Genomic DNA, 24,118 nt, shown 5'->3' on the forward strand with positions numbered 1-24,118 from the left:
TTACTGTGGGCCGAGCTATCGCTCCAGGCGCAGGGCGCCCTGCCGCAGGGTGAGCACCTCCCCCACCTGGGGCCCACTGCCAGGTTCTGTGCTTGAAAAATTGTTGTGGACCCATCAGTCCTCTGGCAGGAGATATTTTTACCTGTCTGCCTCCTAGTCGCACTATTTTTTCTCTTTTTAAGAGGATTCACAGTTCACTCACTCAGTCCTGCTTCCCCCACCCCATGTGCTATTCTGAGCCCCGAGCTGCGTCTGTTGCTAAGTGACAGATCTGGCACGGAGGGCTTTCTCGGCTTGAGCCCCTCTGCATTGTGCTGTAAGTAATTGAAGCATTCCTTTCAGACAGCACCCTGGAATTTCATCATCTGACATGCTCGTGTAAGCAACTTTACAACCCACTTCAGCTACTACAGGGGCATAATCAGTGTACTGCTGGGCGGGCTGTCAGCGCGACCTGCCACACCCAGTGAGCTCAGTGCAGGGCCCGGGCAGGCCCAAGGACCCGCAGCCGCAGTGCCTGGAGTAGGTCACACACTACTCACACCCGAGTGCTGAGGGGCCACGCTCCCTCAACATACGCAGATCTGAGCGGGACCTTAGAGATCGTCCAGACCAACCTACTTTGCATTCAGGGGAACTGAGGCCCAGGGAGGTCAGGGCGGTGGTCCCACTCTGTAGGGTGGTTGGTGGTTGCTTAGGGCAGGCACCTGTTGGCCTCCTGGTGCTGGATCATGGCTGGCTCCACAGCCCACAAAGGCAGGGGCGCAGAGGACTCTGCCCTCTGAGCCTGGTGCTCTTTCTGGGCAGTAATGAGTGTCCCAGGCAGTCCCAGGGGTCATTGGCTGGGTGCATTCCCATGCCCTGGTCTGAAAGCTGACCTCTGCCCTCCAGGGACTCCAAGCTTCAGGGTCCTAGGGGTTGGGGGCAGTGAGTGTTACTCTGAGTCGCTGCTGCCCCTCTTCTTTGCAAACATGGAGCGTGCACAGGATCGAGGAGACTTGGGTGCTGACAGCTGTGTGACGAGAGCCACGCAGTGCACCCCCGGGGCCCTGCTGCCCTGCTGCCTAGCATGCTCTCCCAGCGAGGGTGAAGAGGCAATATCTGTGAGCTTTTACTGGGTGCTGCACCCTTTGGAGATCTGTGCAGCCTATTCTCCACAGTGCTGTGAGGTGGGTACTCTTGGCGCCTCCGTTGACAGCTGAAGCTCACGGAGGTTAGGACGCCGGCCAGGCCGGGCCTGACGTTATCAGTGAGGCTGGGATTTGAAGCCAGGCAGTCTGATTCCTATGCAGAATCACGGCCCCATACAGCCTGTAGACTGTGTAAAAAGTGATTTTAAAAGGTTTCAAACTATTACAAATTTGAGTGGTAGTTGAATTAATACTATTGGTAGCCTTTAATAGAGGTCATGGCTTTAATTAATAAGAATAGTGCTAGGGGCCTCCCTGGTGGTGCAAGGGGTTAAGTCTCAGCACTATAACGCTATCCGCAGCCACTGCAGTACCAGTTCAATCCCCAGCCAGGGAGCTGATCCACATGGCGCAGCAGACCTCTCCTGTCTCACCTGCTGCTCCCCTCAGCAGTGTATTTCAGTGGATCCACCTGTTCTGTTCCCCACTCTGTCTCTGGCCACTCCTCTCACCCCTTGCATCTCTGGCCTGCACCCCAGCTCTTATATGCATAAATATGTCAATATTTAAAAAATTAAAAAAAAAAAGAATATTGCTGATCTTTGGGACCTAAGACCTAGAGCTGCGCAGGGTTTACCTGCTTCCCTGGCTCTGGGGTGAGGGGAGTGGTACTGGACTTGTGGGGTGCTGCCCTAGGTTGGTGCTGATTCTCTCCAACAAAAATGGATGAGATGACTCCCCACCCCTTCTCTCACAGCAAAATTACTCTGGCCCTTCCCGAGGAGAAGAGGGAGCTGCCGCCACCATATATGAGCATGGGGAGCAGAAGCAAATCCCAAGGGCCGTCCAGGAAGCAGCTTCCCAGTGCTGGGCACTGTGCTCAGCACCTTGTCTAGGCACTGAATTGTCATGACAGCTCTCTGTGGGAGGGGGGACCATCTTGAATTAGAACCTATTTACCCACAAGGGGACTGATGCTTATTAATTAAAATGAGGTGTCTTCCCAGCTTACCCAGAGCACCACAGACCCAACCTGCAGTCGTTAGGGCGCGGGCTTTGAAACAGACAGGCCTGGGCTTGATAGCTCCCACTCCCAGGCCACCGATTGACTCATTCATTCTCCCACTCACTCCACAAGCCTCTGCTCAGCTGGGCCTCTGCAGGGACGCCTTTCCCTGCTTCAGTGGAGCAGCCCTCCAGCTTGGGCCACACCACTCACCATGTTATTTCTCTTTATAGCATATATCACCACTGGCTATTATATTATAGCTGGTCCTTTCGTCAGCATTTGTCTCTTCCACTATAAACTCTAGTATCAACTCTCTATCAACTCCACAGAGGAAACACCTTGTTTATTTAGTGTTCTGCTGTGTCTCTGGCACCAAGACCAGAGGCTGGTGCAGGGAAGGCACTCAGATGTGTGTTGAGTTAGTGAGAGAGGGCGTGCACGAATGAAGTGGGAGCTCTCAAAACCAGGCCTGATTTCAAAGCCCGTGCTGTCCACATGGCTGCCCTGTCTTCCACCCCATGCTGAGTCTGACCCTGTGCCTGGGGACAATTCATTTCCTATCCCGCATTAGATTTCTCACGTATAAAATGAGAACGTTGCTAGGGTCCCTCAAGCCTCAACATTCCCAGGGTCAGACTGTGAGCATGTTCACTGGCACAGAAGTTTGCTGTCCAATGCCTCGGCTTGCAAGTTGGCATCAGCACTGTGCGTCCTGCAACCTTGATGGCACAGGAGGCCCTGGGTCCTGTCCCTCAACGCAGGATGCGCATGCACAGTAGGGGAGTCTCAGGAGGAGGAAGCAGCTCTTATTGATGCCTGCGGTTTCCATGATGCTGAGCAGGTATCCTTGTCTGACTTCACAGAATGTGCTGATTTTGTCCTTGAGTCCTCCTCGTTACAATCATACCTTCTCCCTCCCCTCCCCCACAAGACTTTTCCCACGTTGGTGACCAGAGCTGCCACTCATCAAGCTATTTATGGAGAAGCATGTTCTCCAATTGGTCAGCATCAATATAAATTCTGCAGACTTGCTGGAATCCCCTTGGTTTTCTCCAGCTGAGGGAGGATGAGCAGTAAATCAGACCTAATGTATCGCAGATTGTTCTGATCCCATCCCACTGCAGGCAGGGTAGCTGGAAAGCGATTCTGTGCCAAGGCACCCCAGTGATTGCAGACTCCAGAGGATTCCCACCCTTCTCCCCAGTTTTAGTTTGTTTTTGTTTACTGTTTTGTTTACTGTTCATGATTTTTAAAAGGTCACAATGGTTTACAATATTGCTTGTGATTTAAAGGTACAAGATCTCCCCCCTTAGGTGTTGTTACCATACCATACCACACCCCCACACCGAAACACCCACAGGCCTCCACCATAGTCCATTGTGCTCCCTCTCCACTTTGTTCTGTCCCCTCCCCACACCCAGTTCTATAGTCAAATTTCTAGTGTTTGTTATTGGTTAGGTTTTATTTGACCCTTTATTTTGTTTCTCTATATTCCACTTATGTGACACCATCTGGTATTTATCTTTCTCCTTCTGACTTATTTTACTTAGCATAATCTCCTCCAGTTCCACCCATGTTGTTACAAATGGCAAGAGTTTATCCTTCTTTACAGCTGAGTAGTATTCCATTCGTATGTATACTGCATATTCCTGATCCACTCATCTGTCTTGGGGCACTGAGGTTATTTCCATAGCTTGTAATATGTTGCAAACAGTGTTGCAGTAAACATAGGAATGCATATTTCCCTTCAAATTAGTGCTTTTATAATCTTGGGGAGGTACCTAGTTGTGGAATCGAAGATCTTGTAAGCTATAGGGCAGGATGTCAGCTTAAGCCGTTGTGTGTGCCTTGGATTTTCTCCATATGTGTGTCCTAGGGACAGGGACCTGCTGATGTGGGCAGGGGCTCATCCTGGCAGCCAGGAAAGAACATAGGCTTCCTGGCACACAGTTCCTAGGGGCAGGGACAGCACAGCAGCCCAGGGGAGGCTGAGAATTGAGGGTCACATTGAGGCACCCTCCATGTCACAGGGATGTTCAACTGACCCACCTTGGAGTTCAACCAGAGCTTCATTTCTTACAGGGAATTCTGGGTCTTTTAGGCAAGCTGGTTCTGCCCCAGTGACTCCAAATTCCAAGGTCCTGTTCCTTGGGTGCGAGGGGACAGTCACTAAGGACCCATATCCCCTTTTAATGAAGAGGGCAGACAGGTGTCACCCACTGATATGATCCAAGCTTCTGAGGCAGGTGGCTACCCTCGGCCACCAGTGTGGACAGTCAGCCCCACCTGCCAGCCCTCCCAGCTTTATCACATATGTAAGAGGACCCTGCAGCCAGGTCCCCTGGGAGGTCTTTGCTGGAGTCAGCCAGGAGGCTGGGTCAAGTCCAGCAGGACAGGCAGTCCTGCACGCTTCTGTTGCACAGTGACTTCGCCCAGGCTGCTCAGGGGGCCCGCAGGAGAACAGACAGGAGTGTGGCTTCCAGAGGCAGCTCCTTCCCTTAGTAAAGTAATCACAGAGCTTGGTAATTTGCATTCTTAGAAAGATGCAGCATCCTTAGAAAGGGCTGGCCGGAGTGTTTGTGTGTTTAATTTTAAATCCTCCAGCCTCCCCTTAATGAGAAAATGTCTTGAAATACAGAATGTTGGGATCCTTCAAGGCCTCATTTTCCTGGGCCTTTATTTCTTTAAGGGAAAGCAGGAAAGATGGATGAGGGATGGCAGGAGCAGGGAGGGTTTGGCCTCCCTGACCGTGTTGTGCAGACATTATCTGCTGTAAAACTGTCACTGAAGGATGGAGAACTGGCTCTTGGCTGCAGTGGCCTGCAGATAATGTCAGTGCTGAGCAATCACCCAGGATTTGTTGGCACCAAGCAAACGCCTCATGGGCTTTTAGTGCCAGAATCCTTGGCTGAGCCCAGTCAGTGCTCCTGCTTGGAGCATTAGGAGCTTGTGTCCACGACTCGTGGTGAGAGCTCTAGCCTTTTTCTCGCCCCTTAAAATGTAATGTGCTTTTGAATCACCTGGGGATCCTCTAAAAATAGAGAATGATTCAGTAGGGGAGGGTGGGCCTGAGATTCTGTGTTTCTAACAAGCTCCCCAGGAAGCTTCTGGTTCATGAACTGGAGAGACCTTAAAAGAGGCAGGTGCTGGCTGCCCGGGGCCCCACAAGGTGGACGTGCCCAAACAGAATACAGAGGTGAGGACTCGCCAGAGCCGGAGCTACCCTGGGAGGGGCAGGGAAGGCTGTAGGGTCTCCAGACATTCTGGAACACTCTAGGATTTGCGGTTATGAAAGGGAGAAATTTCATCATGGACCGCTCTTGTTTGGGACTTTACCTCTTCTGCCCACTAGGTTTACTTTTCTGCGGATGCTCAGGTAAAGCCCATGGGAAAACTGAGGTCCCTAGCACCCCACTCCCCTGATGGGGACCCCCCACTCCCCTGATGGGGAGGAAGGTGAGCTCCATAGTCCAGGCACCAGCCAGCCCGAGTGTGTAAATGGGAGTTGATTTGTATTGTGTTCTGGTGTGGCTGATCCTCTCCCGCTCCCCTGTTTTCACAGGTCCCTGGATGAGCAAGAGCTGACGACAGCCAAGTCCCTCCTTCTCTGTGTGTGGGGAGCAGGGCTGTGGGCCCAGGTGGCACCAATGCCGAAGAACAGCAAGGTGACCCAGCGAGAGCACAGCAGTGAGCATGTCACGGAGTCGGTGGCCGACCTGCTGGCCCTCGAGGAGCCGGTGGACTATAAGCAGAGTGTCCTGAACATGGCTGGCGAGGCAGGCGGCAAGCAGAAGGCCGCGGAGGAGGAGCTGGACGCAGAGGACCGGCCTGCCTGGAACAGCAAGCTGCAGTACATCCTGGCCCAGATCGGCTTCTCCGTGGGCCTGGGCAACATCTGGAGGTTCCCCTACCTGTGCCAGAAAAATGGAGGCGGTAAGAGGCGGTCCTGCTGGTCCCTGGGGGTGTCAGCCAGGTGGGCTGGACTGAGAGGTGAAAAGGAGGATCCCTTTTCATAGCTTTGTAGTCTGGAGTTCAGACCCCCAGGGAGACTCCCCTGAAACAGCTAACAGTGAACAGCTACAGAAAAGGCTGGTGGCCAAGAGTGTGGTTCTGACCTGGGCTGCCTGCCTTCACCCCCCAGCCCTGCAGGTCAGCTCTGGGGCCGTGTGCGAGTTGTTTGATCTCTATGTGCCTCTCTGCTCCTCATTGGGAAGGTGGGAGGGGTGGTAATAATAGCAGCTCCTGCCTCCCAGAGTGGGGAGAAGTAAATGAGCTTTACATATGGAATACTGAACCCTGCCTCAGTGAGGAGCAGCTGGGTCCCTTTTACTAAATGCTTGCTAGGTGCTGAGCACTGTTCTAGCATTTACCTGGCATTAGCTGGAAATACATAAAACCGTGAATATTTGAGCATCTTGGAATTACCAAAGCACCATTTCATCTGGATGAATCTGGGAATCCTGGCCCCGGACCTGAGCCTTTATCACCATGCCCTGGGTCTCCTGGGGAGAAAGGCCCCCTCACTCTGCCCCCTGAGTTTGAATCCCCCAGAGGAATCCCCTGCTATCAAATCTCTTCTACTCCCTACGTCCAACTCCCAGGCCTGATCCCCCCAGCACCACCAAGGCAGGCTGGAATGTTCCGAAAGCAAGTTGCTTTGAAACCAGGATATAAAAACAAAGAAAAACGCAGTAAACTGAAAACCTCCAGTTTATAAGCTGAGACCTCTGGGCCTGGGAGTGAGATCTGAGCCAGGGGAGAGCTGCTGGGCTCCTGCGAGTCGGGCCTAGGGATCACCTCACCTCCCTCCAGCCTAAGCACATCCACTGCCTGGGGTATGTTTTAGCCCTGCTCCTTCCCTTCCTGCTCTGTGGGACTCTTGCTGCCCTGGAACCTCTCCCAGAGGGACAGTCCCATTGGGGAGACTCCCTCCTCTCTGACACACTCTGTCTCTGGGACACTCTCTGTCTCTGGCTGAAAAGAGAGACTAACTGGAGGCTCTGCCTTCTTTGCAGTTTCTACTGGAAGGCGGGTAGTGCGAACACTCACTGAGCCTGCAGGTTGAATTAGCACATCTTTGAAATATTCTGTTCTCCCAATAAATAAATAAGTGCCAACAGAGCTTTTGGTCTGGATGGCATGGCCAGGTCCAGGTCACTGAGTTGACCTAACACCAGTTCAAAGCAAAGATACAAATAGATGAGCATGGTTTCCTTGTGTTTCAGCTGCGAGGTGCTGAACAGAGCCCAGAGCCCCCGCGACAGCTTTGCATATCCAATTTGGGGGCTCTAGCTGGGAACCTCCAACTTCCTTTTTGTGACTTAGATGAACCTGAAGATGAGCCTGGTGCTCAGTGCTGCATCACAGAGTCCCTCTCTTGCCCCCCACCCTCCAAGGCAGTGTTCTCGCCAAAGTCAGCCGTTCCCAGGGTTGCCAGACAGTCTCCATGGCACCAGACATCACCAACAGCCCCCAGAAGAAAAGCCTCGTCAGCTCTGGGATTCTGAGCTCTCCGGTCCACATTTCTGCCTTCATTTTTCTATCCTCTCTGATTGCCAGAATGCCCTTTGATTCTACCTTTACCTCTCCTATATATTTATGGGCTTTCTAGTAAGTCATTTTAAATGTTATTTTTTGGAAGAAGGGTGATGATCATGGGCAGGAGACAGCTATTTGGTCTGAGAGTCAAAGCTCTGTGGTTTGAGTTGGGGGTGACCCAGTCACACTTTGCTTAACCCGGATGGGAGCCCAGGATCTCTGCTTAGCTCCAGCAGATGCTGACAGTTTCTTTATTCCCCATTCTCTCCACTTGTCTTTTTTTTTTTCTCCTGTTCATTTTTTGAGAAAGAGGCAAATGTTAACATTGAGTCCCTCTGTGGGCAAGTTACTCATTAACCCTCAGAATGGCCCTGAAGCCATGAAGAATATGAAATGACCCTTTCTGTATCCTATCCCCCATTTTCATCCGCTTTACATGGATGACAGAACAGCGACTGAGAGATCAAGTCACTTGCCCTAAGTCACACGGCTTGAAAGCGGCAGTCAGGATTCCAGCCCAGGAGGCTCTGCATCCTAACCCCTAGTCAGTGCCCATCAAATAGGCTGAGGCCAAAGTGGACTTCCAAAGCCCAGAGATAGCAAGACTCACAGCATAGATAGACCAAGGCAGACTGTTAGAGAGTCTCGAACCTCAGAGACGCGGGCCTCCAATTTTCTGTAGCCACGTTCTGCTGTTTCCTGGTGTCTCAGCTATTCAGAGAGCTGAGAGAACCCCAAGCCACCAAGACATCAAAGGACAGCCTTCAGTTGTGTCCCCAATTTGAATTTTCGAAGGTGGAAGAGGAAGCCTTTCCAAATGATTTCAACAAGGGGTGAAAAAACCCCTCTGATTAATTAAAACTTCTGCATAGCAGACCACAACCCCCCACCCCCACACTGTCATTAGCTCATACTTGGGAAGGGTGGGGAGCCCAAGTCAGGTGGGTGCCCCGGGGCCCCCTGAGGTGTGGCTCCCGGGATCTTTGGGGAGAGGAGAGACACATCCATGGGAGATGCCACCCAGCTTCTCTGACACCTTGAGGTCCACCTCCACGTGTTGCCCCACCCAAAGACAGGCAGGCAAAGCCAAAACCAGTGGGATTGCGTCCCTTTGCCTTCCTGTCCATTACTTCCTCCTCTTCCACTCCTAAGTCTGAGCTCAAGGGAGAAAAGAGGCTAAAAGATCAGATGTCCTCAGGGCTTTGGCACCTTGCTGGGAAGCTGATTAGAGACTTGAATTCCAGGATGGGGGGATTGGGGGGGGCCTGTGCCTGTGTGCACATGCGTTAATGACCTTGATGCTGTTGGAGAAGGTTCAGTTTGCTGCCTTCCCTGGAAGCTTTTCCTGATTAACTGCTTTGGACCCCGACCCCCTCAGGATGTGTGTGCCCCGTGGGTGCTGTGTAACGTTTGCTTGTGACTGTGTGTATACAACACGCTCTGATGTTGCTCGTGTGAGTCCGGGGGTCCTGGCTTCCAGGTTGCGAGCTTGCCCGGCATAGGGTCTCTGCCTACTGTTTCCTCCAAGCCCCCTCTGCACATACATGCCTGGCACAGAGCAGACCTGGAATAAACCGCTGACTTGTCATGTGCCAGGTCCTGTGCCCAGGAGAGGTCCCATCCCCTGGGTTTGTTGGCATATCGGGCACACTCTGGGGAGCTGGGGGGAGGTCACATTATGGAAGGCAGAACAGTGTGGCTGGGGGTCTGCCAGATAGTCCCAGCTTTCGAGGTTTGGTCTGGGGGTGCTAGGTGGCCATGAGGGTGCTGGTGGCCGGGGCTGGCTTGACACCATTTGACAGACAGGCAGGGCTTGCCGACAGTGTTGCTAATAGGACCAGGTGCTTGGCACGGCCCTTGGCGGGAGCACTCGTCTGTATCCAGACTCGGCTTTAATTCTCCTGCTAAATGCCCTGTCACTTGGAATCGAGATTGCATCTGCAGTGAGGCCCGGGACAGTGCCTTTAATTTGTCATCTGGAATCTTTGGCGAGATCTAAGTCTTTCCTTTATGATCCTCCAGGTTACGCTTTCCTGAACTGCTAATTTCTCTCCCGTTCCCCTCAATTAGCTGTGGATTAATGGCGATGCTGGCCAGTCCCTGTCTTCTTGGAGAGCATCCAGGCTCCTTTTCCCTGGGGCTGCTGGGCTGCTGTGTCAGCATCTAGTTTAGATTCGAGGACTGTGTCTGGGGTCTGTGCCTGGGTTGCGGTGGGGGGGAGTTGGCGAGTGAGCAGGGACCTTCTCCTTTGGGGTGAGGGGTTCCTCTCTTGGGCAGGAAGTGGAGTGAGCAGGGATGCACAGAGGATGGCACGAGATGAGTGTGTCTGCGTGTGACTCGACATGTGAATTCCTGGGAGGCGTGATGTTGTCTGTCTCTGAGTCTGTCCTCGTGAGTGAGTGGGAGGTAGTTGGCACTTCGCACTTCTGGTCAGGTTAGCCAGTACATGGTGGTCACCCAGGTGAGCCAGACCATTCCTGGAGGGACACAGGGCTGGTGGCAGTTTGAGGATGATGGGTGATGTGGTCAGGTCTGTAGGACACCCCTCTTCTGACCCTCGTTGCCAGGCTTGTCTCCCTCTGACATCCTCCCTTCTTCCCAGGTGCCTACCTGGTGCCCTACCTGGTGCTGCTGATCATCATTGGGATCCCCCTCTTCTTCCTGGAGCTGGCTGTGGGCCAGAGGATCCGCCGCGGCAGCATTGGTGTGTGGCACTACGTGTGCCCCCGCCTGGGAGGCATCGGCTTCTCCAGCTGCATAGTGAGTCGGGGGCTGACCTTGGGCACCAACCGGGAGGGCATTGAGCCACTCTTGGATGCTGGGAAGGAGGGTGCAGGAATCAAAGAATCCTGGACCAGGTCAAGGAAGGGGAGGGGGGCTCTCAAGTGAGAATTACTTCCAGCTGGTATCTCAGCACCACATATTTTCTAAGCTGCAAGTTGGCAGCACCCCCAAAGCAGGCTGCAATATCTGGAATTATGCTAAGGAGGAAAGGCTGGGGCATGTTCACAAGGGCAGATGGGGGACGTCTCAGCAGGCGCTCTGCTGGGACATGGGGACCACCCTGGATCCCTGCTCTGCTCACCAGCCCGTCGGCTCTCCAGGCCTCCATGAAGAGGCCCTTCCTCTTGCTTTGGTTAAAGAGGGTTTTAACTGGCAAGTGGATGGCAGAGGAAAAGGCAGCCCTGGGGCTTGAGGGCTCCATGTCATTTTGTCATTTTGCTGTGCCTGCGAGCAGGGCTGGAAAAGGACTGAGGCAGGAGCCTGAGGCCACGCTGGAGGGGGCGAGGCTTTGGAACAGTGGGAGACAGGGGACCCCCTGACTTGGATGGGGATCTCTGTGAGGGCTTCAGCTCATCCATCGGGCCACAGATGAGGCCAGGAGTAGCGCTCTGGGTAAGGAAACTGAGCCTCCTTTAGGGGCGAACCGCAGGTGCCCACGCCCACACCTAGGACTGACTCTGGAAGGAACTGAGGACTCTGTCACCCCTGGCGGGGGGGGGGGGGGGGGCGCAGCCTGAACCTGGCTCAGGCAAAGCCCAGGAGAGGGTCAGAGCAGCCCTGTCTTTGGGCCCTCTGCACGGGGACACGACTGAACACAGCCGTCTGCTGGGTCTGGTGGAGCATCACCTGCGTGTGAGTGCGTCTCCCCTGGGACTGAAAGCACCCAAAGAAAGGAGGTGGGCATCTCTCTCTACTCCCCACATGGCAGGCTGCAGGAGCGTCTGCGCCTGCACACTGGGGCTCTGGGGAATTTGAAGCAAAGGATCCTCACCCCGAACCTCTTGCCATGGGCCCTAACATAGCCCTGCCCCGGAGATAGAAGGGCCTGGAAACACCCAGAGTGGATGCAGTAAATCCCTTCACGGAAAATGATTGCTGTTAAAGAAACCTCGGGCCCTCAGTCAGATTTCATACACTCCTATTTTAAATATATTTCCACCAGGGCTAGTCAGTGATCATGTCTCCAAGAAATGAGACGCGACATCTTTCTGGAGACAGGCTGCTGACAGGAGCAAGGAGAGAGGGGTGTCCTGAGAGAAGAGGAGGACATAGGGAACCAATAAGGAGCATCCACCAGTCGGGGGTCCAAAGCAGTCCCTGCCTCCTTAGTTCTGGGGGGCAGCTCTGGAATTGTGATCCTGAGTCATCAGGAAATGATGGGGAAATGCTTTAAGTGTCCTAGAATTTCAGACTGGAAAGGATTAGCGTTTTAGGAGTTTATTGCTTAAAGGAGAGAGCTTTAATATCTGAGACATTCCTCTGTGGATTCTCTGAATACCAGATGAAGGGAGGGTTTGGAGGAGGCCTACTCTCATCCCTGCTCCTCCCCCTCCTGCTCCAAGCCCCTTGGTGGGCGTTGGGGGCGGGGTGCCCCCAGCCTCCTTGACCCCTCCCTCCTGTGGACCCCCATCCTCAGGTCTGCCTCTTTGTCGGGCTGTATTACAATGTGATCATCGGGTGGAGTATCTTCTACTTCTTCAAGTCCTTCCAGTACCCTCTGCCCTGGAGTGAATGTCCTGTTGTCAGGAATGGGACCATGGCAGGTAAGTATGGCTCCCCCGAGGACCCTGCTGGGGTTTCCAGCCAGCCCGGTCCCAGGAAGGAGTCCAGAGAGCCTGAGAGGCTTAGGCACAGGCTGGGATTTCAGCCATTTGCTGTGTCACCTTGGTTAAGCCACTGCCTCTCTGATCCTGATGGTCTCTTGCTGGTCTGCCCCTCCCGGTTCTTAAGGAAATTGAATGAAATAGTGAGCGGGTAAACTGTGACTTTTGCTTAGTTGTTATCACTACACTCCCTGGGTTACTCCAATACCATCCTATCCAGAAGCAGCCTTGATTTGCATCTATCAATATAAAGTGTTGGATGACGCATCCCACGTCTCATATGGGTAAAATAAGGCCCAGAAGCAACTTCCCCATAGTCACACCCCTGATTTGATCAAGGATCTGGGATGGGAATTGGAGTCTCCAGCCCCCAGTTCAGGAGCTTTTCCAAGGAACTTTGGGAGGTCTTTATACCAGTTCTGCCCAGCCCGTCCTGCCCTCCATGGATGATTTGGGGGTGGGAATTGAGCCAGCTCGCTGTGTCCTGGAATCTCTCAGGTCCCATCAGGAGCCCGGGGGGGGGGGGTCCTCAGCATCTGTTAGGTAGTGGCTAACCCAGAACGAGCACAGCCCCTCCCTGTAGCCCACTCTCAGCCGCCCCTCAGTCCCTGCTACCATGGTGGGGTCTGGCAGAGGGGGTGCCACTAAGGCCTTTGGCCTTTGCTGTTGCTCCAGTGGTGGAAGCGGAGTGTGAGAAGAGCTCAGCCACTACCTACTTCTGGTACCGAGAGGCCTTGGACATCTCCAACTCCATCTCAGAGAGTGGGGGCCTCAACTGGAAGATGACCCTGTGCCTCCTTGTGGCCTGGAGCATTGTGGGCATGGCCGTCGTCAAAGGCATCCAGTCTTCGGGGAAGGTGAGTTGGGGTGCACCAGACTCACAGGGGTCAGCAGAAAAGCTTAGAGGGCAGGGGGCTAAGAACTCTGGGTCACCCATGTGGGCTGCTTTGGGTCTTGCTGCAGTTTTCGTCCCTGTGCACCAGGGGTGAAATAGGAGCGGGTTTGTGGGAAGCCCAGCTGTAACCCCCAGCTGGCTCCATGCTGGGATAACTCGGGCCTGCTGTGCACACTTTGAGAGAAGGAAATCTAGATCCTCTGGTTCCAAGCAAAATCCCCAGAACAGCCTGCTCTGAGCAATTTTTGGTGAAAACCAGCAGCTTATTCTGTCTACAACTACAAGGCTTGGTGCCCCACTCTGTTACAGGTGGATGCTGTGAGTGAGGGGACCTCAGAGACCGAGGGGCTCTGTACCTACCTCTGAGGGTGCAGAGCAGCCAAACCCCCACACGTTTACTTAGCAGTTCAGATTCTCTTCAAATAGAGCCCTTTCTCTGTCACGTATCAGTGTTGGTGGCCTGCCGGTGCTGGAAGGGACACCAGAGATCCTGTAACCAAATCTACCTGTCTTGCAGCCAGTGAGGGCAAGGTACCTCACCTGAGATCACACGGCCAGTCAGTCCCAGTGTTACAAGGCAGGGAGAGAGGCACCCCAGACTCCCCAAACCTGTCTGCTCTAAATAGGTTCTGCCATCCACCGCATCAACACAAAACAAATGAGACTTTAATGGGAAGGATCTTTAACACAATTAGGAAACAATACAGGAAAGGCAAAGAATATAGTTTCTAAATCAAGCACCCAAAGTGACCCGTCCCCTCGTGGGTAAAAGTCCACCCAAGTGGGATTGGCCCAGAGCAAGGCCCCAAAGCCTGCCACAAGTCTAAAGCATCTTCCAGTGGGGACCCACAGAAAAGGATCAGAAACAACCAGACAAGCCCGGAAGGAAAAGAGCAAAATCAACATCAAGATAAAAGCTGCCATTGTCACCTCCCCACGGGTCTCACCCACATCTGTGTCACCCAGTCCACGACCAAAAGACAAGAGTAGTTTCTTCACGTGTCTCTAGGCTCCATGTGCCTCCTCCAAGTCTCCTCCTGGCTCTCCATCCTGCTTCCTTCTTTCCTCAGTCTCCTCTGTAGCTTCTTCTCTCCCTGCTCAGCTCCACCCTCCCTTGGGTGGGGCAGGGAACCTGGAACCTCCCCCTTTCCTGGGGACCACCCTGTTACACCAGAACTGGAGCTAGAATCCTGGCTGTCTGGCTGAGGCTTGCATTCTTGACCAGATGCGCAGAGCCAGGAAGCTAAGCCCTGGACAGGTAGCCTGGTCTCAGGCAATGCCTCTTCCTTCTCCAGGGGCTAAAATAGCAGCTGACACTTAGTGGTACTTATTAGGCACGGCCATGTGGATGAACACATTTGGTCCACAGCAAACTCATGAGTTGAGAAATACTATACCCAGTTTGTGGATGAGGGAATGAAGCATATTGCAGTCAGGTAAATAGCCCAAGGTCACAGGCTGGTGTCAGGAGAGCCAGGATCAGCTGGTCTAGGTCTGAACACGCAGGCTCTTAACCTCTGCACCATCCTGTTCAAATACCCTTTTTGTTCCAGTGCCACGAACATTTTGTGAACATCTTTGTGGGATGCTCTGTGCCAGGCACATGGGGCTAAGCAAAATATGCAAGAAACACATGCATGAGCAAACAGCACACGGTGTGTGAGCACAGAGGCAGGGCTTTCTTATGTTTTGCTTGGGAGTTGTTTCTAGAACCTTCCGATGCCTCTGTCAAAGGAGGTCTGAAGACGGGCAAGATGCCTGGGGGGTCCACTGGAGTCAGGACAGAAAAGCGGGCATGAAACATGAAAAATGAGGAGAGAGCCAAGGCTGCTCGCCCCCTTGGCGGCCCTTAAGGCTGGGGAGGCTGTGGGCCCAGCCGCACCGGCCCTTAAAAGGGGGAAGCGGCCTCAGGCTCAGCCATGCTGACTCCAGCTTGTCTGTGCTCCTGCTTCTGCCTTGGCTCGAGGCCAGGCATGCGGTGGGGTTGGCCCAGTGCCCAGCGGTTCCAGGGCTCTGCTCTCTGCTGCCATCAGAGGAGGCTTATGTGCCCCAGCTGTGAGCAGGGCGGGAGATGCCAGTTGCAGGAGGGGCCCTGCGTAACAGTGGGTCCCTGTCCTCTCTGCAGGTGATGTACTTCAGCTCTCTCTTCCCCTATGTGGTGCTGGCCTGCTTTCTGGTCCGGGGGCTGCTGCTGCGAGGGGCTGTCGATGGCATCCTGCACATGTTCACACCAAAGGTAAGGGTCCTGGCTCCTGCCGCTGGGGGCACCAACGCCCCACTGGGCAAGTCAGCTTCTTGCACACCTGCTATGTATCAGGCCTTGGAGGGATATGTGGGAGGCAGGGGTGGGTCCTGCCCTCAAGGTTCCCAGGAGAGGGACATCACCTCAATTTTAGTGAAATCAGAAGACATGTTAGGGAGGAGATGACAAGGGAGATTAACCTTAGGGAGCAGGTGGGAGTCAGGGAGCAGCAGTAGGACTTGGCAGCCAAAGGGAACTGAATGAGCACGACCAGAAAAGTGCAGGGCCTGCTCAAAACAATGGTGGGAAGTCAGGTTTGGCTGGTGGGGTAGGGGGCGGGGCAGGAGCAGGGGGTAGGGAGCCCTGGGGGATTTCATGGGTGTAGCTGTGAGAATAGGAGCCAGGAAAATGCCTGGTACCCAAATGAAGGGAACAAGGTCACTATTTTATTAAAGACAGTAGATCACCTGGAGGGTGATTTCACCCTTACCAAATCCAGCTCTGCCTTCTCTTCATCCCTCTGAGGAGGATGGGCAGGACCACCTGGCACATCCCACAGGGCAGCAGCAGAGGCACAGGCTTCCTAAAGATAACCTGTTTCCAAACGGTGGTCTCTGCTCACCATGTGGCCTGCTGCTCTCGTCCCCTTCAGACCACTGGGCACAGCTGGCCTGAGCCAGCTGTGGAATAAGAATTTCCAGTGGAATAAGAATTTCCAGCTTGCATGCCCTGCGAGCTGCTTCCAGTGATGCACACTAACAACTCTGGCTGGGCAGGCTGGGGTCCACCATCAATGCCTGCTGATCAGTGATCAACCAGTAGGGGCCTGATGAGACACCAGTCCATGGCATGCATAAGATCCCTGCCAGACCAGGCTGAGGCCCTCCACCCTGCTGCTCAGTAGCGCCATCCAGCATGTGCTCACATGTACACACAAGGGCCCGCACATATGAGTGTTTATCAGGAAGTTGAAACACAGGAAGAACAATGCAGATCTAGAGGGTGTTGAAGTCCCCACTCCCTCCTGCCTCCCCTGCCCTGCAGCTGTGACCCACTCCTGATATTTGGGGGCAGGAGACACATGACTCCATAGTCACCTGTTGGAGCATAAATTAGCCCGTGATGTTCTTGGAAATGACATCTGAGGTTTCTAGAGAGCAGCCATGAAGGTCCACTTTTAGGAAGCACTTGTGAGTCTCCCGAGCCATGAGTGTGACGCTGAGCCTCGGGCGGTGAACTTGTGATATCAGACAAGGAAGGAAAAAACTGCAAGTGGCTTTCTTTGGGGGCAAATGACCACAAGCAGCCAACTGTCTTGATGAATGACTTTAATTGTACTTCTAGAATCATGATGAGTCTGACGTGCTCACTTGAGTATCCCAGTCATGCTTTACTGAACTCTGTGAGGAAGTTGTTTATGCTGGAGATGTTCATAAGTGTGCAGAGTCACACAGGTGTCTGGGTGGCCAGGGAGCAGGAACAGTGGCATCTGTATGTTAGATGTCTGCCTGCCTGCGCCAGCACGCACTGCTGCCTACTTGATTCAGACATTCTTTAAAACATCGTTTTTAATGATGAATTTCCTTAGGCATATAAACACACATAGAATAACATAATAAACATTTTAATAAATAAAATATTATAGAGGCCATAAAAGTATCTTATGGCTTGACCTGATCCCATGCCCTTCCCTTCCCAAAGATAACCAGTATTCTGAACAATATTTATCCTGCTAGTAATACATTCAAAAAATTTATAATACATGTTGTATCCACAAACAATATGTAGCATGTTTGTGTACTTTTAAACTTTACATAAATGGCATTATATTATATACAGCCCTTTGCAACTTGCCTTTATTTTTGCTCATTGCTGTTTTTGAGATTTATTGATACCGACAGATATAGCTCTAGTGCATACATTTTTCACTGCTGTGTAGTATTCCCTTACAGGACTAAACTAAAATTTATTTTCTAGTTGTTGATCAATGAAGTTGTTTTTAGTTTTCATCACTGCTAATAAAGCTATGATAGACATTATTACACAGGGCTTTACATTTCTGTAGGGTGTATATGTTTAGGAGTGGAATTGCATATCTTCAGCTTCACAAGATGAGGCTTTGCCTGCTGGGCAATTCTGTGGGGGGTTGCTCCTGCTCTTGACCCTGGAGGGATGTGTTGAGTAGGCCAGAGAGGTCAAACTCCTCTACCAGGGATCCCCATTCACAGCCTGTGCCACTGTTTGTTTGAGGCAGGTGAAGTGACTGGTGATGGCTTGGGTAAGGCTCATATTTACAAACCCCTTCAAGTCATCTGTGAAGAGGAAGGACCCACTCTCAATAACCTGACAGTTCATACAGAGCAGACTATTGTTGCAGAGCTATGACCTTTTCCGCTCCAGATTGGGGAGGAAACCTGGAATCACTTTAAGTTCCTAGAAATGGTGCCATCAAAGTGCCAGGATCACTGTGCACAGTTGCCCAGGTTGTGCACTGCTCCATTCATCTTGAGCACAGTGTGAATGACCTCCCCAGGGGTCATACCATTTGGCAGCCATGACAGGGCTCAAGAAGAGCTGACCAGTGGTCAGACTGAGCACTTATTAAAAAACAGTGTCACTGGGATTTGCTATTGAATTGGATGTGAGGTGTGGGGAAAGAGAGGGGTGGAGGGTGACGCTAAGGTCTTTGCCCACCGGAAGGATGGCGCTGACATGGAGATAGAGAAAGATGGAGGGAAGAACAGGTTTGGCGAGGACTTTCAGGAGTGCTGGTTTAGACCTGGCAGGTTTAAAATGTCTGCTAGATATCTGAGTGGAGATGCTGAGGGTGGCTGGATAGAGGAGTCTGGAGGTGAGTGGAGGTGTACATTTGGGGGATCTTGGAGAGTTTAAAGCTGTGGACCTGGTGATGGTCACCTGGAGCGTGAAGATGGACATGGGAGAGGACTCAGCATTGGGGTCTGGGTTTAGAGGTTGGGGAGGGGTAGTCAACGAGGAAGGAAAAGGTAGGAGGGAGGGAGAAGGAGATGAGGGGAGAGAAAGAGGGGGAACAAAATGGAGAAAATGATTTCAGAAGGAGGAAGGGGCAGCCATGTCCATATTGCTGAGAGGTTAGATAGATGTGAGGGCTGAGAAATGACCAGTGCTCTTGGCAATGGTGGGGTCATTAGTGACCTGGACAGGGGCTGTTTTGGGAGTCTGGTGACACAGTCTAATAGTAATGGGTTCAAAGACAGATGGAAAGTCAGGGACTGGAGACAAATAACAGAGACCATTTATTTCCAGGAGTTTGGCTATCAAGGGAAGCACTGAAATGAGAAATGGAGTGGGCTCTGTCGCGGGCCTTGGAAGAAAGGTCATTATTTCAGAATATAGATGATGATAAAAATAACCCTTCGTACACTGCTGGTGGGAATGTAAAATGTTGCAGCGCATTTGGAGAACAGTCTGGCAGTTCCTCCAAAGGTTAGCCAGAGATAGCATATGAGCCAGCAGTTCCACTTCTAGGCACATGTCCAAGAGAACTGAAAAGATATGTCCACACAAAAACTTGCACACGAGTGTTCCTGCATACCTCATCAGTGGTCAAAAAATAGAAACAACGCCAATGGCCATTAGCAGATGAATAGAAAAATAAAGGGTAGTGGGTTCTTACACTAGACTATTGATTGGCCACAAAAAGGCATCCTGAGAGAGGAGGCAGTCCCAGAAGACCCATGTTGCATGATTCCATTTACTCAGAATGTCCAGAATAGGTGGATCTGTAGAGACAGAAAGAGATTCGTGGTTGCTGAAGGCTGCGCTTGTGGGGAGATCGGTGGAGAAGTGGGGGATGATTGTCCAGGGGTAAAGGCTTTCTTTTCTGGGTGATGAAGATGTTTGAAAATCAGTTGTGCTAAAGGCTGCACGCTTTTGTAGCTAAAGGCTACAAACTACTGACTTATATATTTTAAAAAATCCAGTAAAGAGAAGGAAATCAATGTTGTTGAGGGGTGGGCAGGTGGCAAAGTCCTTGAATAATCAGGAGAGATAGAAACAGTCCCCCAAATGGAGTCGGTCTCAGCTTGGGGCAGACAGCATCCCCACAAGGACAGAGATGGGCGCAAGTGTTGGCACCTGAGAAGCTCGTGAGGAGCCTCTCATTTGGGGGTTCCCTTCTGGTGGTGTCACTGTGCTCTGTGAAGTAGGAAGCGAGGCCATCAGCTGAGAATAAGGAGGCTGGAGGAGGGGGGATCCAGTGGGGACCCCTGGAGGAGTGGACACGAAGCAGTTGTGCAAGAGATAGGGATCCATGCTGGGAGCAGCAGAGGGGCTCCTGGGAGGGTGGGGTCGGGAGTGCGAGCTGACCACAGAGGGCAGCTCCCAGCACCCCGGTGGGCAGCTCTTCATGTATTTTTTTTTTTTTTTGTGGGACCCTCGCCGGCGGCCGGGGAACGAACCAGCGCTGCAGAGGCTGTGGACAGCCTCGCAGTCCAGCACTCAACCGCTGCACCACCAGGGGAGACCCTTCATGTAGTTTTTTAAAAAAAATTTTTATTTTATTTTTTAAAGATTTATTTTTTATTTTTTATTTAGACAAGAGCTGGGGTACAGGCCAGAGGCACGGGAGGGTGAGAGGATTCACCAGAGACAGAGTGGGAGCAGAACAGGCAGCCTGACTGAAACACACTGCTGAGGGGAGCAGCGGGGAGACAGGAGAGGTCTGCTGCGCCATGTGAGAATCTCCCTGTCCGGCCGGGAATCGGACTTGCGCTGCAGAGGCTGTGGGCAGCTTCACAGCGAGGTGCTCAACCTGCTGTGCCACCGAGGAGGCCCTGCTCTTCATGAATTAACACCTGTGAGAACAGGCTGTTTCCCACAACCAGTGAGGTCCTTAAAACAAACTCGTGTTTTGCAGTGGACGGTGCTGCTGGAGAGCCAGGCATGGACACGCCTTGTGTCTACTGACTCAATGAAACTGTGCCCTGGGCGTGATCCCAAGGGCCCTTTCACATGTGGAGAAACTGAGCGCAGAGAGGATAAATGACCTGTCCCCATCCCACTTGTTCGGGCCTGAGGCGAGCCTTGTGGGACTTAGTCCCAGCATAGATGGAGGGGGCGTCACCGTCACCGGGGTGAGGAGAGATGGCAGGGGAGTGGCTAAAAGGATGGGCCTCTGACCGAGCTGGTCGGGGAGGGGAGTTAGGGCCCAAACACAGTGCGGGGTAGTGAAAGGGAGGCAGCACAAAGAATTAGAGTCCCAGAGGGTTGAAGAACTTCGGGAGTCAAGATAACTAGAGGCAGCGAGGTGGAAAGATGGGTGCTTTGAAATGCGGGACCCTAAAGGCTGAGGTTTTAGCTGAGGCACAGCCGTTATGACAAAGGCCATGCACACCCACAGGAGCAGGCAAGAGGAGGTAAAGGGACCGAGCGACAGATTGTTGGACGGCACAACCACGTAGCTGTTGAAACCACCCAGAATGATGACAGCAGGGGTGCTGGAAAGAGGGGGTGCATAGCCAGATGAGCCTGGAAGGACGGCCAGCCCTGTCCACCTCCAGACCCATGGTCCAAGGGTGTGTGAGCGAGCAGCCTGCTGGTGACAGGGCTGCAGGGGGAGCGGGGCTTTGCCCAGCCCTCCCCTGCACATCAGGGTCACCTGGGAGCTGTGAGCACAGGGGGGACCCCCATCCATGAACCCGAGCCAAGAGAGCACAGCTCATCAGCATCCCTGGGTGTGGCGCCCAGATGGCAGCGGCTCATAAAAGCTCCCTGGGCGACTCTAATGTGCAGCCAGGCTGGGAGCTGCCGAGTGGAGCCGGAAGGGGAAGGAAAGGGCCAGGCAGGGGTGAGGAGGGGGGATTTTGCTGAGGTTTGCTGATTTTGCTGAGTCTGGGGCCAGCAGCAGAGAGGGGTGAGGCTTGAGTCAGGGCAAGAGACAGACCCAGCCAGCCCCAGGTGAGGTCCAGCCTATGGTCGTGGGTGTCTTGCCGCGCTGGGAACAAGGGCAGGACCCATGGTGAGAGGGCAGGGTCAGAGGGACCAGCTTGCCAGGAGCCCTGGGACTCTGGGGTTCCCCACACAGCACGCAGAGGCAGCCTGGAAGCCAGGGGAAGGGTGGTGGCCCCAGGGTGTGCAGAACTTGGTCCAGGGATAACTCTGGTGTGGACGGTAGTGGAGAAAGGGGAGAAGCACACACCGGTGTGTATGTACATACGCGTGTGGTACACATGTGTGTCTGTGCAGTGGCCCCTGGAACAACATGGAATTGATCTGCGTGCAAGGATCCACTATTTATTTATTTATTCATTTATTTATTTATTTAGAAAGGGGAAAAGTTTATTAAGGAGAAAAGGAACAGAAATAAAGTGGGACTCCCAGGCTGGTGGAACCAGGCCAGGGAGGGCCAAGGGAACCCTGAAGATCCACTTTTATGCGGATTTTTTCCTCAGTTCCACATTCAAGGACTCAGCCAATGTCAATGTCAGTTGGTTGAACCTTGGTTAAGGAACTGCGACATGAAGGGCTAGCTCTAAGTGAGTGTCAGTTCTCAGCTGTGGGGGTGCGCGCCCAAGGCCTTGTGCCGTTCAAGGGCCTGTTGCAGTCACAATTGCTGGAATGTGCACAATTTCACTGGAAACTGATGTTGTGGCTCCATCTGGGGCAGGGGGACTGGGTGTCTGGAATGCGGGGAGACTTTCCTGTGGACCCTTTTGTGCCTTTTGAACCATAGCTCATGAAACTGTCACCTACAGTTGTCAAAAGATGAAAGCCACCCTGGGTGCAGCCTGAGCTGCAGTGGCTTGGAGCATCTGCCCTGGCTCTGCTGCCTCTGGGTTCTGACCAATGAGCCAGAGGTCATGGTGTCAAGGGTGTGGGTTAACCCTTCTACCCAGGGGTAGAAGTTGGGGTGACTTCTTGGCTCCCACAGCAAAGGCAGGCTCCTTGAACAGCATGAGGCAGCAGCCCAGCACTGTTACCAGAGGGTGGACTGGGGACTCAGATGCTCCAGTTCAGACCCCAGCTCTTAGCTCAGCAGTCCAGGGGGGAGTTCCTTGGTCTCTCAGGGCCTTGGTTTCCTCTGCTGCGAGATGGGGCAAGCCACGGCAGCTCCCTCACAGCATCCTCAGTGGGGCACGTAGGACTCCTGGCGCCCCCGAGCTGGGCAGGCCTTAGCTATTATTATTCTCATCTCTCCTGAAGGTGACACTGTTCCGGGCAGTGGGAACCCGGCGCTGCAGTGCCATCTGCTGTCGCACGGCCCCATCTGGCTCTCACACCAGCAGGTACTGAGACGCAAGAGCGTGTGCTCACGTCAGCCCTGCGCAGACTGGGCTCAGCAGCTGCTTGCGGATTCCAAAAGCATCTTCATGCTGCTGAGTCAAATGCCGTGAAACACCTTGTTCCCTGTGTGAGGAAGTGACTCAGCCGATGTGCAAGGAAATGCAGGCAGCCCTTGCCCTGTTTCAGGCAGGGACCCCAAGGGAGGGTGTGAGGCCTGTCCTTCGTGGGGAAAGCCAGTTTCCCACCACTCTTGAGGTCACATCCTATTGTCTGGACAGGGAGTGAGGCTTCCTGAGGTCTGGCTGGGGTTCCTTGTCTGCTGACACTGTGATCAGGACCTTGTTGAAATTATGCCCCATTACCCCAGAAACCCTGAAGGAACCCCTTTAAATTCAAGGAACAAAAGGCCTTCAGTGATGAGGGTGCGCAACTCACCTTCACCCCAGGTGGGCACTGGGGTCCTGTGCTCATCCCCATTAGTAGGAGAGCCTGCTCCAGGCAGCAGGCTGGAAGGGAGTGTGCTCAGCAATCATTCATGAGGCCCTTTTCTCCTCAAAGGTCAAGTTTTGGCATTTTTAGGTGCTTTTCTGGAGCTCTTGTTAATATCAGATTTAGACCCATCAATTTTCTTCCAAAGAAGGGGGAGGGGGGCGATGAGGTATAGAGGAAGCTGTGTGTGGATCATTTTGAAAGCTGGGTGACATTGTCCATTTTACAATGAATATTCTATATTTTGAATGGAAAAAGAACCAATAGATATAATCCTATTTTACAAACAATTTTGTTTTCATCCAAAGTCACTGCATATAAGGCAATCTTTTCCTATTCTCGGAGAAATCCCCCAAGTTATAGGGCCAGGTCCGATGGTGCAGTAGGGGTTTGGTGTCCTTCCTGGGGTGTCTGCCTCCATTTCTGACCCTTGGCCCTGAGAATTTACCCTGGTCTAGCCTGGACCTAGCAGTTTATCCAGTTCTTGGTTTTAGGTCCAGGGAGTGATGGAAATCCTAACAATGGTGTGTGTTTGGGTCTCACAAATGATTCAGGCCTTTTCATAAAAACATTGATAATGACTTCCATAGACCAAAAAGGGAAAAAAAATTGCCCCCAAAAAACAGAAGAAAAGGAAACGAAGCCAGCACTAAAATAGCTACATTTCAGAAAATAGACATTTAAGAGCCTCAGGATCTTCCTGTCCTAGAAGACTGCATCTTAGCACAAAAAAGCCAGTACAACCTCATAGCCCTCGACTGGTCCCTCCCACTCATCTCTCTTCAAGGACACCGGTCAGCCTTTGTCTGCCTCTCTCTTGCCCCCACTATTTCCTCCTCTGCCATGTGCCAGGCCCTGCTTCTGCAAAAATGAACAGCAGATGGGCCTGAGAAGCGCATAGTGTTGAAAGGAAGACAGGCCCATTAGCCTGTAATGTGGGTATTT

The 24,118-nt window shown here is 52.7% G+C and overlaps 1 protein-coding gene across 3 annotated transcripts in view; it reads left to right on the forward strand.

Moving 5' to 3' along the window:
- Window positions 1–24,118, forward strand: part of SLC6A17 (solute carrier family 6 member 17) — a 45,775-nt gene that overhangs the window by 10,015 nt on the left and 11,642 nt on the right. For all 3 annotated transcript variants that reach the window (XM_054691167.1, XM_037499123.2, XM_037499122.2), the window contains exons 2-6: window positions 5,702–6,072; window positions 10,280–10,437; window positions 12,098–12,224; window positions 12,960–13,141; window positions 15,305–15,415. In XM_054691167.1, coding sequence (XP_054547142.1) covers window positions 5,787–6,072; window positions 10,280–10,437; window positions 12,098–12,224; window positions 12,960–13,141; window positions 15,305–15,415 — 864 coding nt within the window. In that variant the 5' untranslated portion in view covers window positions 5,702–5,786. The remainder of the gene's footprint in view (window positions 1–5,701; window positions 6,073–10,279; window positions 10,438–12,097; window positions 12,225–12,959; window positions 13,142–15,304; window positions 15,416–24,118) is intronic.

The sequence above is a fragment of the Talpa occidentalis genome, unplaced genomic scaffold (assembly GCF_014898055.3).
Source record: "Talpa occidentalis isolate TD23 unplaced genomic scaffold, MPIMG_talOcc4v2.1 talOcc4.9, whole genome shotgun sequence".
NCBI classification, from domain to species: Eukaryota; Metazoa; Chordata; class Mammalia; order Eulipotyphla; family Talpidae; genus Talpa; species Talpa occidentalis.